General features: G+C 34.5%; 2 protein-coding genes across 9 annotated transcripts in view; one reads left to right on the top strand and one right to left on the bottom strand.

The window, feature by feature from the left end:
- Positions 1-19,367, top strand: part of LOC101887310 (axotactin) — a 238,775-nt gene that overhangs the window by 38,233 nt on the left and 181,175 nt on the right. The window lies entirely within an intron of this gene.
- On the bottom strand, positions 14,512-17,714 carry LOC131806704 (uncharacterized). 2 transcript variants are annotated; one of them, XM_059131296.1, is made up of 5 exons: positions 17,453-17,714; positions 15,291-15,376; positions 14,988-15,220; positions 14,755-14,908; positions 14,512-14,683 (listed from the first exon to the last, which is right to left on the bottom strand). In XM_059131296.1, exons 2-5 carry the CDS (start codon positions 15,370-15,372, stop codon positions 14,568-14,570), a joined length of 585 nt encoding a protein of 194 aa, XP_058987279.1. In that variant the 5' UTR covers positions 15,373-15,376; positions 17,453-17,714; the 3' UTR covers positions 14,512-14,567. The 2 variants fall into 2 exon arrangements, with proteins under 2 accessions (XP_058987279.1, XP_058987278.1); XM_059131295.1 differs by having other exon boundaries at positions 17,393-17,714.

A 19,367-nucleotide genomic window follows, 5' to 3' on the forward strand; every position in this document is an offset into this window, starting at 1 on the left:
TTTTAGCTTACTAACTTTTAGTCGTCTAACGGAGGTCATACGGTCTAGAAAAACGGAAAGTGAAAAAAAAAATAGAAAGCAAGTGGGTGTATAGAGAAAAAAAAATTGAAAAGGAATTACTAAAAAGAAGAGTGAAAAGGAAGCCGAAATTGCTTTAAATCAAAGGAAATGAAAATAAATACATCAAGTGGTTGCAAGTGAATGTTTGAAATTAAAAGAAAATAAACGTAAAATAAAAAAAATTCACAAAATAAATTTTCCTCACAGCCATCGAATTGAAGTGAAGTGAAAAGTCCATACGGTGTATGTGTATGTGTGTGTGTCCTGTATTTACATGCATTTATTGATGTAATTATTTAAAATGCTTGCTGTCGGTAATTTTGTTTGGTTAAATGCAATTTAATTCGAATCGATTTACGGTTGTTAATTGACCTCCTTGAGCGAAAGCGATTTAATTTTTTTTGCATTCTCTCGTTGTTGCTGTCGCCGTCGGGTGTATTATTTATACATACGAAATCGTAGTTTTCCCCGGCCGATATACACATATCCTTGAGGATACCATAACCTACTTACGTTGTGCTGTGTTGTGTTGTGTTTTTTCTCTTCATGTCGTTTACACATATTACCGAAGGGAACTTAATAAAGTAAATTTACGAAGTTAAAAAAGAAAAAAAGCTGTTACGTTGCCTGATTGTGGATACTTTTCTCTAAGAAGTAAGAAAGGTAAAAAGCTGCACATAAAAACTGAATGTGAATCGCCAACATTTGTATATTGTCCGCAATGAGTATGACATAGGATATTCGATATTTATACCCCTACAACACTATGTGTTGGGGGTATTATAAGTTTGATTGGTCCAAAAAAACTATTCAACACCTCGAAATATTGATCCCCAACATAAGAAACTATATATGGATCTTTCTATCTCGTAGAGATGAGTCGATCTAGTTATGTCTGTCCGTCTGTCCTCGTTAATTTGTAATCACGCTGCAGGTCGCAATTAAGGCCTGATCACCACGATATTGAAAATGGAGGTGGGGATAGAGTCAGAATCCTATTGTTTTTGGAGATGATGATATTTAGGGGTTATAACGGACCAAAAACAGAAAAATGTTCTGATTTTGCAGATGCTCAACAAGCCACAATTATTTACCCATTGACGCGGAATTTTACATGAATTTATAGTTTAGGACTGGAATGAAGTCTACCGGTCATCGGACAATAATTAGCGGGTAAAATAAAGCATATATATTTTTTTGTCAAAAAAATATGAAAATTTCTTCTAAACCGCGAATGTTTTTTTAAACCGGCCTAATTTCACATATATTAAAAGGTCGCTTCTGACAATTACAGTGATGCCGATAGCCAAAATATTGGATATATAGAAAGATAGGTACAATATATATCTAAAAGAAAGATATGTTAGTTATTCCGCTTATAAGTCAAGAACGGCTGGAATGATTTTCACAAATTCCATCAATTTTGAATGGTCTCCTGCCAGAAAAGAATAAAATCTAAGAAAATCGCATAAATATATTACAATAAAAAATGAATATTTATACCCTACAACACTATGTGTTGGGGGTATTATAAGTTTGATTGGGCCAAAAATTATGTAACACCTCGAAATATTGATTTCCCACATAGGAAAGTATATATGGATCTTCCTATCTCGCCGAGTTGAGTCGATCTAGCTATGTATGTCCGTCCGTCCGTCTGTCCGTCTGTCCATGTTAATTTGTAATCACTCTACAGGTCGCAATTATGGCCCGATCTTCACGAAATTTAGAATGGAGGTGGGGCTAGGGTCAGAATAGAAACCTATTTCTTTTGGAGATGATCGCATAATATTTAGGGGTCGAAATGGACCAAAAACTGAAAAAATGTCGGATTTTGCAGTAGCTATACAGGTCGCAATTATAGACCAATCGACGCGGAATTTCGCATGTAGCTAGAGTTTAGGGCGGGGAAGAAGTCCACCAATTTGGGTGGTCATCGGATAATATTTAGCGGGTAAAATAGGCCATATCTTTTGTGTTGAAAAAATTCAAAATGTTTCATTAAACCGTGAATATTTTAAATCCCGGCGAAATCACAAAGCCATCACAAGGTTACTTCTGACCTTTACATTGATGTTAACATCCAACCAATCGGATATATAGCAAAATATGTGCGATATATATGTCTATCAAAAAAGATATGCTTGAAAGATCTCTTATATGTCGTGAACAGCTGAACTGATTTCGACAGTTCTCATTAATTCAGAATGGCCTCTTGGCAGGAAAGAAAAAACGTCTAAAAAAATAGCATAAAAATATCTCTCTAAAGATGAAAATATTGATTTTGTAAAATTTTCTCATATTTTTTCAATTTTGTAATATTTTTGGCATATTTTCATTTTGAATTAAACATTTGGTAATATTTCTACAGCTAACAAAACTAAGTAGTTGGGATATCAGGATATCATATACAGATCGCATTTACGGCCCGATCCTTACGAAATTTTGCATGGGGATAAGATGAGGGTCAGAATAGAAGCCTGCTCTTTTTGGAGATGATCGCCATATATTTAGGGGTTGAAATGGACCAAAAAACTGCAAAATTGTCGGCAGGTCATAATTATCGCCCGATCCTCCCGCACATTTGAATGGGGGCAAAAGCCAAGCAGTTTCTAATGGCCATCCAAAAATATTCAATGTGTGAAATAGTTTGCCAACTTTTGTAGACAAAATACGAAAATGTCCATTCCAGAGACTTTTTGGAGAATTCACAAATACAGGAAATACGCACTTCTGACTATTTCGTTGAAGAATATAGTCAAATGTCTGTATCTCAGATGCGTTTCAGTCAAAAACCAATAATAAATGTTAATCTTTTGCCACTTCTGAGAGATTACAGGTCTTTGGGAAATATTGGTTCCAGATCTAGGAAGACCATTTAAGTGAAACATCTACCAATAAATTGGAAATGAGCAAATTCGTTTAAGTTGCTATTATTCGAAAATTAGAGAACGAAACCTGATGGTTTTCTTTAATTATTTGTCACAATATCTTGTGGAATTCTGTCGAGTATTTCGCCTATATTAACTGTATGGTTTATTATAGTGTTGTAGGGTATTCAACGGTCTGCCCCGCTCGACTGTAGCCTTTGCTTACTTGTTTTAGTACTATGTTCCGCCACCGGAGCCATAACCCATTTCGAAATACAATTAAAAATGTTTAGACAAATCCGCGGAAACATGTGGCAAAAATCATCAAAATACCGAATAATGGGAGGTACCGGTATATGGGGGTAATACAAAATCGTGGACATATACATACAATATTTCGCCACCGGAGTTAGAACCCATTATGACCTACAAGTACCAGTTTTTAGACAGATCCGTCGAAAAATGTGACAAAAATCATCAAATTACTGAATATCGAAAGGTACAATTATATGGTGGCTATACCAAAATGTGGACCGATATATCTCATTTTCAATACCAACCATCCTAGACACAATACAAATTGTTCTGCCAAACTTTTGAAGCTCTATGTCAAATAATGTAGGCTGTATCGTGATTTCAAGAGACAGACAGACGAACATCTTTAAATCGACATAGAATTTTATGCTGATTATGAATATATATATATACTTTATAGATCTACGACGGAATGACAAAATTAATATACCCTTCTTTTCAAGGTGGAGGATATAAACATTGAAAAGTATTTTGCGATTTTAACATTTAAAACGCCGATACACGTGACTTCTGTTTTTAGTCCCACTTTCTAAATCTACAGGGGTGTTCCTGTAATTAATGACAAAAATTAATTTTGTAGCACTGTGTAATATATTTAATGATTTACATACATATTTATTTGTAATATTTTAATATATGTTTTTAAAAAATTATTCTATATTTTTAAACTAATTTCATGTTGAACTTAATCTAATAGTTAGTTGCTATTTAAAATGATAAGTAATGCTGCGCCCCACTAAATTGCTCTGAGTTCCGTCTTAGGATAAAATAACTTCATGCCAGCGTGATTGGGAACGCAATTTCTTCGTCAGCTTATTTGAGACTTGTGTCTGCTTCGTTTGTCTCATTTCGAAAATTTGATGTTTGAGTTTCCGTTTGAAGAGTAGTTCCTGATTGAAGGCGAACTTATCTTCCGAACTGCATTGATCCAAATTTGATGCAGTTTTCTTAATCAATTTATCGGTGAGGGAGAGCTTCGTGCGTTGCAAACGTGACTGGGTGTCCTTTTGTCGCAATTGTTCGCGATACATGAAGATGACGTAGCTAATCGATTTGGATTCCATTCTTAAATTCTTTTCTGAAATGTATTCCGATGTCGAGAAAAAATAATGTTTCGATGATGTACTGAGTTGGAAGAATGTTGTCTTGTTGAATTTTCCTTCGAATTTATATAAGGATTTTTGGCAAAGAATTCCCATTGATACCTGTAAAAATGGCAATATTTTAAAATAAAAATCCTTGTTTTTGTTTACAAACGCTATTTTGTGTTTACAAACAAACCGAAACAAGTTTTGTTTTCACTCAACACCTCATTTCGATTTTCCCTAATGCACGGCAACAGGAGTTTGTTTTGCATTCGCCAAATCCATCCATTATTTTATATCCTTGTGTGGTGTTGTGAAACGCAGGTACTCATGCCAAATTAAGGGTTTAGTTTTCAGCAAAACATGGCGTAGTTTACAGTAGTTTTCCATTCACTGCGTTAAAAACATATTTTGATCTGACCGTGTTGATTGTAATGTAAGCTATTTTGAACTTTATATTTTACTCTCTCATTACTATTGGCACCTGTGTGTGGTAGATTGGAATAAAGAATAAAAAACACAAAATGTAACCAAAAATATTCACTCTCTTATTATCTTATTTTCACGCTATTTTCTCAGATGTTATAATTTCTATCCAAGAGGCAATTTTGAATTGGTGAATATTTCCCATTGGATCAATGGAAATTTTAGATTTTTTTACATACAAGTTATGGTCCATTTCACCCTCAAAATATTATCTGATGACCATTTAGATTGGTAGGCTTCTGTTCTGTCCTAAACTCTAACCCCATTTTCTTTTTTTGGTCCATTTCATATCCCAGATGCTCTAAAACTATGGGCTTCTATTCTGACCCTAACGCCAACTCCATGCAAAATTTCGTGAGGATCGGACTATAATAAGGATCAAAATGTCGAGGTGTTACGAACTTGTTAGCCCAATCAAACGTATAATACCCCCAACACATTGTATAGTAGAGTATAAATACCCCCGAATTCAGTTATTGCAAGGATCTTGGTCATATTTCTCAATCGATTTGGCCGGAATTTGTATATTGTTTTAATCTTTCACAAAAAAGAAGCTACACTCGATTTTCAAAAAAAAAAAAACGAAAAAAAAACAAGTTAAAAAGCAGTAAGTTCGGCCGGGCCGAATTTTGAATACTCTCCACCATTTGAAACAAATTTGCAAATTTTCAAAGAATAAAATCCTTAAAAAATTCTGTTAAAATTTTAAAAATACCGAATATAGCCGTTATATTGGTGTCTATACGACGTGGACATACATGGGCATTGTTTGTCATAACTCATTACCATATTCAAATTCGAAACTTGAAATAAACGGTGAATAATGTAGCTAAAATCATCAAAATATCGTATATAGGGAGGTAGCGTTATATCGGAGCTGTGCAAAGACCTGAACCAGCACAGACAATTTTCTATCATATACTGTAGGATCCATTACGAAGTTCAAATACGACATCTCAAATAATTTCGGTGAGTATTGTACCTATACACGTCAAAATACCGAATATAGGGAGGTACTGGTATGTGGGGCCTATACGAAGATCTGGACCAGCATAGAGAATTTTCTGTCACAGACTGTAGTTCCCATTATGACCTCTAAATACGTAATTTGAAACAATTTCGGTGATTAATGAAGCTAAAATCATCAAAATACCGAATATTGGGAGGTACCACTATATGGGGGCTATGCGAAGACGTGGACAATTTTTAGTCATAGACTGTAGTATCCATTACGAACTTCAAATACCAAATTTTCAACAATTCCGGTTAACAATGTCGCTAAAATCATCAAGGCACTGGATATTGGGAGGTACCGTTATATGGGGGCTATATGAAAACGTGGACTTACATGGCCCATTTACGAACTTAACCTGCCTACTGGACAAATAAACACGTGTGCAAAATGTTAGCCTTCTATCTCAATTCACTCGAAAGATAGCGTGATTACAACAGAGAGACGGACAGACAGAGAGACGGACATACAGACAGACATAGCTAAATCGACTTAGAATTTTACGCTGATCAAGAATATATATACTTTGTTGGGTCTGGCATGAGTATTTCGAGGAGTTACATACGGAATGACAAAGTTAATATACCCTCCATAGTGTGGTGGAGGGAATAAAAACGGCAACTAATGGAGTGAATTCGTAGTTATCTGAATTCCAGACTTTTTAAGTCGAAAATGGAGACGAAACAGAGGCAGTCTTTTAAAGTCCAGTTTATTGGGTTCTCTAAACTTATAACTAAAAACATTTCTCAACATAAATGAGTAAACATTTTATGTTATATTGCTTTTATATCCCACATCACTGTTGTGTTGGGGGTATTATAAGTTTGGTTGAGCCAAATATTATGTAACACCTCGAAATATTGGTTTCCCACATAGGAACCCATATATATATAGATCTTCCTATCTCGCCAAGCTGAATCGATCTAGGTATGTATGTCCGTCCGTCCGTCTGCCCATGTAAAATTGTAATCAAGTTACAGGTCGAATTTATTATCCGATCCTCACGAAATTGAAAATGGAGGAGGCGTTAGGGTCAGAATAGAACCCTTTTGTTTTTGGAGATGATTGCAAAATATGAATGTAAAATATTCAAATAGACCAAAAACATTTTCCTGATTTTGCAGTTTCTCTATATGCGACAATTATGAACCAATCGACGCGGAAATTTATATGGAGTTAGAGTTTAGGGCTGGGCAGAAGCCTACCAATTTGGTAGGCCATCAGACAATATTTAGCGGGTAAAATAAACCCTAACTTTTATTTAAGAAAATTTGAACATTTTCACTAAACCGAATATTTTTTATCCCAGCTGTATCACAAATACATTAAAAGGGCACTTCTGATCATTAAAGTGATGCTGACAGACAAGAAATTTGATATATAGCAAAATAGGTTCAATATATATGTAAAATAAATAGATCTCATTTATTCTGCTTGTAAGTGAAGAACCGCTGAGCCAATTATCAAAATTCCCATCAATTCGGAATGGTCTCTTTCCAGAAATGGAAAAAATCTAAGAAAATCGCGTATAAATACATCAATAAAAAGTGAATAATTTTTGTTCCATTTTTTCTATTTTTGCCATATTTTTTATCGCATGCGATTTTGTCAATTTGACTTACAAATTTGAATTTCTTAAGATGTACATTCAGGTGTTCAAATGACTAAAAAAATAATTTTTTCTAATTTTATAGTCGCTCTATAGGCCACAATTGAAAACCAATCGATGCGGAATTTCGCTTCAGAAGAGAGTTAAATACAATAAAGAAGTCTAGCATTTTAAATGACCATTGGGTTATATTTAGCTGCAAAATGGACCGCAACCTTCGTGTGAAATTGTTTTGAAAACCTAACATCACAACGGACTGCGTAAAGATTGGCCAAATTCCCCGGGTAACAAACATAAGGGTAACATCTGGACATTATTTCAAAACGAAATCTTCCTAAATGAATTTGGACATAAGGGGACTTCGAATATATAGTAGTGTTGTAGGGTATCACATGGTCGGCACCGCACGATTATAGCATTTTCTTACTTTAGTAAAAAAAAAAACATTAAGTTCGGCCAGGCCGAACTTTTAATACCCTCCAACTTGGGGTAATGTGAACATTAGAACTAATTATGGCCCACAAATACCAATTTTTAGACATATTCGTGGGAAAATGTGGCAAAAATCATAAAAATACCGAGTGTCGCGAGGTACCACTATATAGGGCTATACAAAAACGTGGACCTATACATACAATGTTTCGTCAACAGAGCTCGAACCTAATACGACCAACAAATACCAATTTTGTTGACAAATCCGTGAAAAAATGTGACAAAAACAATCAAAATACCGAATATCGGGAGATACCGTTGTATGGGGGCTAGACCAATACATACCAACCATTCTAGACACAATACAAATTATTCTACTATGTGGCCTGTATCATGATTTCAACAGACAGACGGACAGTCGACATTAAATCGACATAGAATTTTATGCTGATTATGAATATATATACATTATGGGGTCGACGAATATTTAGGGATGTTACAAAAGGAATGACAAAGTTAGTATACCCTCCTTTCCAAGGTGGAGGGTATAAAAAAATGGCACTCCTGATTGTAATTTTATTAATGTTCCTGACATTTTAGCTCCCATATATATTGTTCATCCGATTTGTTATTTTTGTCCTCCGCTGCCGTAATATGCGCTCTGTAACAACAATATTTGGGGAAATATATCAAATGCAGCTCAGAAATACCTTTGCTAAATTTTATCGAGATCGGTTCAGATTTGAATATAGCTCCCATATATAACTTCGTCTGATTTACCTTTTATTGTGCACCAAACGTCTAATATTTGCCCAAATGGGATGGAATTTACCGAATTTAGCCTAGAAGGTAGTATGCCAAATTTGGTGAAGATCGGTTCAGATATAGCTATAGCTCCCATATATATTGTTCATCCGATTTGTTGTATTTGTTACCTACAGCCGTAATATGCACTCCGTAACAAAGATATTCAGGGAAATATATCAAATACAGCTCAAAAATATCTTTGCCAAATTTTATCGAGATCGTTTCAGATTTGGATATAGTTCCCATATATATCTTTATCTGATTTCAAATTAATTTTGCACCAAATGGGCAATACAAGTCCGAATTTAAAAGATACAAATGCTTTGGCATATTTAGTCCTTTGAATTTTAAATTATAATTATAATCATAGGGTGTATGATTGAATTCTCCCATAAAAACTTTTAATTGTTATGTGGAGCTCTACTTAATTAGCAAAGTGGTGTAGGGTATCATAAAGTCGGCCCCGCCCGACTTTAAGACTTTCTTTACTGGTTTTATTAATGTTCCTGATATTTTTGTCAAATTTTACTGTTTTTTTACCACTCGGAAACTTAAAAGCAAGTGACTAAATTTGATTTCGAATTAACTTTTTTACAGAATCCCATTTGTACGAAATGTGCCTACGTTTTCGAGTTATCGAAATTAATCACAATTCGAATAAAACTCAAAAATATACGAGTACTGAAACTCGCTGGTTTTTTTCTCGAATTCCGTTCATTAAAACTTAATATCTTTTCTATTTGTTTTTCTTTCATCTTCATTGGAAATCCTCAATCATTGCGATTATTTCGATGAGGCACGTTTTGGCTGTATCAAATGATATATACCCTCTTTAGCCAATGGCTGAGGGTATAATTATTCCATCTTCTGAAGCTAGTCTGGTTGAATCTTTTAATCAGAGAACAATATTGGGATATGCGAAGTTGGAAGAAATTTCTGGAACCATTTCGAAATAATTTCTTGTTCTATAAGAGTTTTGATTATTTAATATGTCAACCATCCATGGGGCAGTTTTTCGAAGAAGAATATATTTTGCTCTTAAATTCTCAATAAAAAAATAGCAATAATATATCACTAAAAATTAATAAAAGACATTGTTATCAGTTTTTTCGTTATTTATTTATTTATCACAAAAACTAGAGTACATTTATATTAAGATCCACTTAAAAACAAAGCAATTTCACAAAACTGGTACTTATAACTAGTATTCCATACTTGTCATAATGACATAAGTTTTCCAGACTTATTTTCTAAAGCTATTCTATTACATTGTTGCCCTATCCTCGCTCATTCACTTCTTCGTGGCCAAACGTTTCGTTTGATTCAAACGTTGTATTTGTTGCTTCAGTTTCGATTGAAAGACAATATTTCGACTAATGGCCAGCACATCTTCCGTTGAACATTTTTTGATTTCACTGACATGGGTTTTGATTAACTTATCGGTGATGGTCAATTTGGTACGACTTAATCGGAGGAGGGTGGATTTTTCATGTTCCTTTTGGCGTAGTTGTTCACGATACTTGTACAGGAGATAGGTGATTGATTTCGATTCCATTTTGAGTGGGATTTTTTGTTTTTTTTTGTGAAGTCTTGTGACTTGGACGGTAGAAACGTAATTGATGACGAGGAAAGTTACGATGAACAATTTATATGTCAACGGATATCTAGGTATGTTGGTATACCTGCATAGGGATTGCTAATTTTTTGCCTGTGTCACAGACAGACATGTTGTCATGCTTGTGTGTTGTAGATTACGTTATTGGGACATGAGGTAATTTGCCCTTATATATGTACTCGTATATGACAGTTACGCTACCACAGGCAAATATATGGATGCATTTTTAGTTATTGTTTTATTTTACAAACAGGGTCTTTTCTGTATGAAAATTTCAAAAAATTGACACATTATAAACATATTTGAAAGGTTGAACAAAAAGTACCTAGCGTTTCAAAATCCATATTTTGGCGTTCACAAGAGGGGGGAATTTATTCGGGAAAAACAATTGCTCACACAACATTTGTGACAAGTGATATTAATATGCAGTTCATTAAAGTTATATCAATTAAAGTAAGTTAAAATATATGTATAAGTATATATAACAAGTAAAAAAGGAGTTAAGTTCGGCCGGGTTGAACTTTTAAAACCCTCCACCACTTTGAAGGATCTTCAAAAAATCCGTCGAAAATCCTTAAATGAAAAGGGTATACGAACACGTGGGCCTGCATAAGCAATTTTTTGTCATAGGCTGTAGTACCAATTCCGATCTTCAAATTTCAAACAATTTTGTTGAATAATGAATATGAAAAAAATTCGGAGAATAATGTTGCTAATATCATCAAAATATCGAATAAAGGGAGGTACCGTTATATGTGGGATATACGATGACGTGGACCTGCATAGATAATTTTCCGTCATTGGATGTAGTACTTCCGTCATTGGATGTAGTACTTGGATGTAGTACTTACTTGTTCACTCATTACGAGCTTCAAACTTTAAATAAAGGCATTAATTCTGACCATTTTGCAACAATTGAAATACGAAATTTGAATCAATTCCGGTCAAAAAGGTAGCTAAAATCATCAAAATACCGAATATAAGGAGATTCCGTTATATGGGGAACATAAGATATCGTGGGTCAATTTTCTTCCAAGAGGCAAACTACTCAAAAGGAACATGTGTGGATTTTCAGACAATTCCATTGAAAAATTTGGCTACAATCATCAAATTACCGAATACTGGAAGGTATCGTTATATGGGGATGTACGATATCGTGGACCTCTATAGACAATTATCTTACTGGTGGTAAAGTACCCACAGAAAATCCCATTGAAAAATGTGGCAAAAATCATCAAAATACCGAATATCGGGAGCTACGGTTATATGGGGGCTATACGATATAGTGGACCGATATAGCCCATCTTTGAACTTGACCTGCACACCAAAGGCTGATCTGCTCAAAATTTTAGCTTCCTATCTTAATTCGTTTTGACTCTAGCGTGATTACAACATTGAATAATGGACCCAAATCCATTTTTTTTTCCAAAACTATTTGATATGTTAACCCTATAACCCAAGAGAGACCTTAGTATCACATTTCAGAATTTCACCTTCACCCAATACCAAATTTAGTACATCTACATACATTTACTTACAGTCAAAGTAAGCATTCTCAAAAAATCTGCATTACTCAATTTCAGTTACCAACAGTCCCTTTAATAGCAAAATTCAAGATCTAAGCATTGCAATTTCCACAAATATAGTACAATTGCAGTACGCATTTGCAAGACAGAGACCTCAATATCAAATTTCAGCTCTATCCCTTCACCCGATATCAAATTTAGTATAACTTAGTACTTTTAGTACAACAATAGTACATATTTCCAAACCCATATCCTTATCTCAATCCCAGATACCAATAGAGATTTCAATATCAAATTTCGGAATTTTAGCTCTATCCCATCACGCGATACCAAATTTAATACTTATTCAGTACTTTTCGTACAATTAAAGTACACATTTCCAAACCCACCTCAACATCTCAAACCCAGATACCAACAGAGATCTCAACATCAAATTCCGGGATTCCAGCTCTATGCCACCACGCGATACCAAATTTATTACTATTCAGTACTTTTCGTACACTTATAATACACATTTCCAAAACCACCTCCATATCTCAATTTCAGATACCAACAGAGACCTCAATATCAAATTTTGAGATTTCCGCCCAATCTCACCCAATATCAAAGTTCTACACTATCGCCAAATCTCAAAAACAGGTGACATCAGTAATCCAAATAACAAATTTCAGAATTTAATTTCTATCCCTTTACTCAAGTCCAGTTAAGTACATTTTAGTACTTTTCGGTGCTTATATATGGGTGCCTTACACTGCGAAGTCGGTACCACACACTAATACTTTTTATTCTGGCGATGGATTTGTCGTTCTTAACTTGTCTGTCCTTCCGTACTATGTTTCTGTTCTATAGACTAGAAATTGTTCCTACAGGACGATATAGATAGAAGGCAGTTAGGAAATGTAAAGTATTCAACATTAAAAAAATATACATGGAACCTATTTAATTTATTTAACTAATTTTTGATGTAAAGCTACATGCAGATCTAGAGAATAAGTCGATCTAGATACTACCTCATAATAAGTGTTCCAATTTGTTTACCATTAAAATCAAGTTCATTTTTTCTGATACTTCAAGGCGGACTATGAAACGTTCACCATTGTATCTACCTAAAAAGAGCCTACAATGTACATAAGCAATATATACATTACCAGTATCAATCATCCTGGTAATTCTAACAAAACATTAGTTTTGTTTTTATTTCCCTTGACTAGCTTAACATACGGCAACACGCCTTCATATAATACACCCTTATGTGTATATCGCACAGTATGTTTGAAATACTGAAAAGTACATACCGACAAACACCGATAATACCCTTATAGAAAAACACATTGTAAATAACAAGAGAAATGATATCAATTTAATTTGAAATAATTCTGCCTCAAGTTTACAAATGCACAAATTACACAGTAAATAGACAACAACAACAAGAAAGGCAATCAGCTAAACACCAACAAAAACATATCGTGTTGGAAAAAATATACTAACAACTGTTACTACAATGACAACAGTGTTAGCAGCAACAGCGGCAACGGCATCAGCATCATCATCAATGCCAGGCACCACGACAGAAATGTCACAGACACCAATTTAACGATGAATGAATGATACGTTTTGCTGACAAAAAAAAACAGACAAAAATGACGAAGATGGCACAAAAAACGCGGATAATCACATGAAAATCACATTTGATTCGTGATATACGCTCTCACTTAGCAGCAAACCAAAGGCGGCAATGGCGGCTGCAGCAGCAGCCCAGCTAAATAAAAACAAACATACCCCACGATAGAGTCAGAATAACAAAAATGACAAACCATGAACAAACATCGAACACAGTCAGTTAGCTTGGCAGTCAGTCTGTCAGACAGGCAGAGATATATACCAAGAGACAGACGTACATACAGACCTATAGTCATGCACACAGATACGATCCCAAAATATAAAAGGCCCCTTCTTGTTGGTGATAGTTGGAAATGGTTGTATTTTAGCTTGGAATTGCCCACATAGGTGTATGTGTGTGTAGATTTTGCATGTGTGTGTATGTGTGTAATTGTTCGTCTCCAACAACCAAGAACTTGTCTCCGTCAAGTGTAATGAATTGAAATGACTTGATTGCTCAAAATTGAATGACATCAGCATGGCGCAGAGCACAGCGAAAACAGAGAGAGAGAGAGAGAGAGAGAGAGAGACAGCGACGAAATCACTTACACATTCACGCAAGTATGAAATTGCAATATTCCCAGTAAAAAATTGGATCATCCAACGATTAATCGTAGGACGCTCCTTTTCGAGCAATGGAGTACTCCTTAAATCTCCGACTCTCTTGCATTTTATACTCTTTTTTAACATTGCATGTCCTAGGAGGCGAGCACTCCTTTTGAGCTCCCATTGGATGACAGACGGAGTACTCGTTTTCATCTCGGAAAGGAGGACAAAGGGAGTAATCTTTGTTATCTCCTGAAAGAGCATAGACGGAGTACTCGTTTTCATATCGGAAAGGAGGACAAAGGGAGTAATCTTTGTTATCTCCTGAAAAAGCATATAGGGAGTACTCCTTTTGATCTCGGAAAGGAGAATCAAGGGAGTAATCTTTGTTATCTCCTGAAAGAGTAAAAGAAAGTAAAGAAGTAAAAGAAAAGAGTAAAATAAAGAATATATATTTTATCATTTATTTTTAACGAAAAAAAAACAAATAATTCATTTTTGTACTATAATTTCTTATAATTAAAAAAACATATTAAATACTTTATTTATTTAGATTTTAGGCTGTAGGTTTGCCGGTAAAATGTTGCCTTACATTTGCGAAAGGCCAACTTAAAAGATTTTTCAAATTCAGGATAAGTTTCGTAGGTGTCTCTGAGTGATTCTGCAAAAATAAAGGAAAAATAAACATCATGTACATATTATTTAAAACACGTTATAAAATCAAGCTATTACCGAAATAAAAAAAGTTAAACAACCGATATTTGTTTATGGCTGTCTTATTTTTAGCTCCATCCCAATTTACCCGAAGCAAAATATTGTCACCAATCATTGCATGTAACGCCTTTTCTATTTTGTCTTTGCCAAATTTTAGTTTCATATATGATATCTGAAAATAATTAAAGATAAATATAATTAGCTTTTAGTACCAAATTCACTTAAATTATGCATTAAAAACTCTGGCTTACCACTTCTGATTCAGGCTCGTTATTAACTAATTGTTCTGCCGAATTTAATTCCTCTAGTGAATTTATTGGAAAAATTTTGAGATCCTTGCTAGTTGGGCGTATGTGTTTAACGACCTGTTCTAACAAAATTGTCTGTTTACACATAATTTTCTTTAAAGCTTCGACTTCAGTTTGAAGGAGATCAATTTTGTTTTCCAATTTTTTATTGGTGTTTTTTGTTTCATTGTTTGTTTCTAGAAATGAACATAAAATCAAATAATTACTATGATAAAAAATATAAAAAGAGCTATGAGTTAACATTACCTGCGACATTATTCGGTGTGCTTTGTACAGTTTCATCCGTAAAAACTGATTGAGTTTGGAATATGTTCGCATTAAAATTCATGGTTCTTAAGGTAGAAAAATAGTTTGAAATATAGTTTAAATATTAGTATTTACTAAATTTGACAGTGGTGTAGAATAGGAATAAATACAAAATATTCCCCATCAGGTACGCAAAATATCTTGCAATATATGTCACGCATGTTAATTTTCTCTCGGTGGATATTTAGTGTTTTCGCCTTACAAATTCCTAAACACTTTTTAGAGTCCACTGGGTACTGAAACAAGCTTACTGCATCTGTAAATGCGTTACCGACTACGTATTCTTCGCCGCTATCTACCAAGAAACCATATACTTTAATTGGAACCATACTCATAGTGAAGCAAAAATTGTCAGGAGATTTTCCGGATAAGAAATATGTGTCGAACTTGTATCTCATAAACAAGTTGTTTCTGTGTTTTTGCCCAAGTGGTAAGAATTTAGGATCATTTGTTTTCAAAAGCAAATGCCGCTCCATGCATCGATTATTTAGCTGTTGGCTAATGTATGATGGTTTCCGACAATCTTTTTTTAAGGTTTGCAAAAAGTTCTCATATTTATATGATGAAAAATTTTCTACATTTCCAAAGTTTTCCACGCATTTCGCCAAATGTAGTAAATTGTGCACGTTATAACTGATCTTATCACTTCCATATATCAAGGCAAAATCGGCAACAAAAGCTTCCATTAGTTGTTGAACGCATTGCAAATTCTTATGACAATTTGAAGGACACGAAACCATCCGATATGCTGTATGTAATAGTAAAAAGTGTGTATATAAATCCTCATGCAATATGTTTTTAAAAATAATTATTCCCGTGTAAAGCACAACTTGCCGGAATTCCTTTGCCTTCCACCTGCATACCTCGTCAAATAGTCTACCTTTTCGAGCAAACTCCTTTGGGGTATACTTCGCAATATACAATATTTTGCGATTTAATTCATTTATTTCCGCTACATTTAACTTTGATTTTGTATGCTTGTTTTGTAAAATTAAACGCAACATCTTTTTAAACACTCCAAGGTCAATCAAATGCATAGTGTCAAGCGGAAATTGTGTGACCATCTTAATGTTGCATAATTCCAAAGGGTGAGTTTCGCTACGAAATTGCTGTATGTGATATGCTTGACTTTTTCGTGCTAGGAAAGCTTCATCAGTCCTGGCATTTCCGGGTACTATAGCATAATTTAGTCTCTTATTTTTATATGAAGCTTCTTGCTCACATTTCGAACATCCTTGCGCAGAAGTGTGTCCCACTGTACCGGTTAAAAAAGCCCTTGCAGGTGTGTCACAAACAAAAAGTCTAATTTTGGGTGTAAAGTATTTATCACCAATTTTAAAACCTTCATTTTTCAAATAGATGTATTCCTCCACAAATCTTTTTAAGAAATCCTTTACATCCGGAGGTTTTGATTTACCAATATAAGTAGCAATTAAAAATGGTTGTGAGTTTTTGAACTCTGAGAAAGAACATAAGATTGGCCATAATGACGTTGATGAGCTTTTATAAAGCGGCATTCCATCCACAAATACATCAAGAAGTAATTCGGACTTTGCATTCAACAGCAAGTATTGGCCATGCATCATCAGCGCTTTTTCTAATCCAAAATGAAAATATTCACCTGGTGGCATTTGTGATATTGACGGGCTCTCATTAGGGCAATAAGAGTTTTCTGCATATAACGCTTTCAACAATGTTTCCTTGCATAGTGCAACATTAATACCTTCACTTTTTAAAATGCTAAGAAGCGAATTACAGCATTCGTTGGAAACGCGATTATTTATTACCCACGAAGCAAGCTTCCGATCAATACAATCTTTTTTTTTCACTGCTGAAACTCGTATCATTTGGATTCATTTCGTCATGAATATTAAAGTTTTCCGATTGGCTACCCTCATTTGATGACTGATTAATTTCTATAGGTGCCGAAAGTTCCTGATCAGTAAGAGTCTGCCGAGTACAATTTGAGAAATTTTCAATTTCTTTTTTTACAAGCCGTCTAAGATGACGTTTAGAAACAAAATTATCACACATTATTTTACCAATTGATTTTTTTAATTACACTTTTTTAATTTTTTTAATTACACTTTATTTACACTTACAACACGTGTTTCACTTCAGACGGACACAAGAAAACTGAGCAAATGGACGGACAACCATAAAGAAATAATCGAACATGACGAAAGCAACAGTTAAACAACAGTTACATCAAACAAAAAAAAACATGCCAAAAATGCTTTGATGCATCCCTTATTGATCCATTTGGAGCATAAGGCGAGACATCAATTTTTTTCCAACTTCGTGGAATTTTTTGGCAAAACAAAATTCATACATTGCTCGCTTATTACTCCAAATGGATGAAGAAATCATTACTCCTCTATTGCTCGGTTGAGGATTACTCCAAATATTTTTTACTGGGTTGTTACATCGAAAAGCACGCACACAAATAACAAAGTTCACGTACTATTTAAATAAAAGTGATCCCCGTTGAGGGGCTGTTGTTGCTATTAAGAATGGAAAAATTAAAATGGAAAAACGAACAGTGATGAGCCAATTTATTGTGGCGGTACCATGAAGGGATTTTTTTTTTAAATAAAAAATTAGGTCTGATTTAGAATAGCAGTAAGTCTTCTGCCATAGAAAAGTGCTTCTGTTATGGAATAGCAGACAGTTCTCCTCTGCAATAGAAAAGTAGAAGGTTCTCCTCTGCTATAGAAAATAGCAGAAGAAAACAGTAGAAGGTTTCCTCTTCTATAAAAAAGAGTAGAAGGTCCTCCTCTGCTATAGAAAATGGCAGAAGATCCTCCTCTGCTATAGAATAGCGGAAGGTAATAGAATAGCAGAAGGCTATATAATAGCAGAAGGCTACAGAATAGCAGAAGGCTACAGAATAGCAGAAGGCTGCAGAATAGCAGAAGGCTACAGAAAATAACACAAGTCTGTAGAAAATAGCACAAGGCTATAGAGAATAGCAGAAGACTATAGAATGACAGAAGGCTTTAGAATAGCAGAAGGCTATAAATAGCAGAAGGCTATAAATAGCAGAAGGCTATAAATAGCAGAAGGCTATAGAAAATAGCAGAAGGCTGTAGATGGTTATACAAAATAGCAGATGGCTATAGAAAATAGTAGAAGGCTATAGAAAATAGCAGAAGGCTATAGAAAATAGCAGAAGGCTATAGAATAACAGAAAGCTTTCGAATAGCAGAAGGCTATAGAATAGCAGAAGGCTGTAGAAAATAGCAGAAGGCTATACTAACTAGCAGAAGGCTATAGAAAATAGCAGAAGGAAATATAAAATAACAGAAGGCTATAGGAAATAGCAAAAGGCTATAGAAAATAGCAGGAGGCTCTATAATAGCGGAAGGCTATATAAAATAGCAGAATGCTAAAGAAAATAGCAGAAGGCTAAAGAAAATAGTAGAAGGCTATAGAAAATAGCAGAAGGCTATTTCCAGAAGGCTACAGAAAATAGCAGAAGGCTATAGAAAATAGCAGAAGGCTACAGAAGAAAACAGTGGAAGGTCCCCTCTTCTGTAAAAAAGGGTAGCAGGTCCTCCTCTGCTATAGAAAATGGCAGAAGATCCTCCTCTGCTATAGAATAACAGAAGGCTAAAGAATAGCACAAGGCTACAGAAAATAGCACAAGTCAATAGAAAATAGCACAAGGCTATAGAGAATAGCAGAAAACTATATAATGACAGAAGGCTTTAGAATAGCAGAAGGTTATAAATAGCAGAAGGCTATAGAAAATAGCAGAAGGCTATAGAAAATAGCAGAAGGCTGTAAATGGTTATACAAAATAGCAGATGGCTATAGAAAATAGCAGAAGGCTATAGAAAATAGCAGAAGGCTATAGAATAACAGAAGGCTTTAGAATAGCAGAAGGCTGTAGAAAATTGCAGAAGGCTATAGAAAATAGCAAAAGGCTATAGAAAATATCAAAAGGCTATAGAAATTAGCAAAAGGCTATAGAAATTAGCAAAAGGCTATAGAAAATAGCAAGAGGTTCTATAA

The sequence above is a fragment of the Musca domestica genome, unplaced genomic scaffold, assembly GCF_030504385.1.
Source record: "Musca domestica strain aabys unplaced genomic scaffold, Musca_domestica.polishedcontigs.V.1.1 84, whole genome shotgun sequence".
Taxonomy (NCBI): Eukaryota; Metazoa; Arthropoda; class Insecta; order Diptera; family Muscidae; genus Musca; species Musca domestica.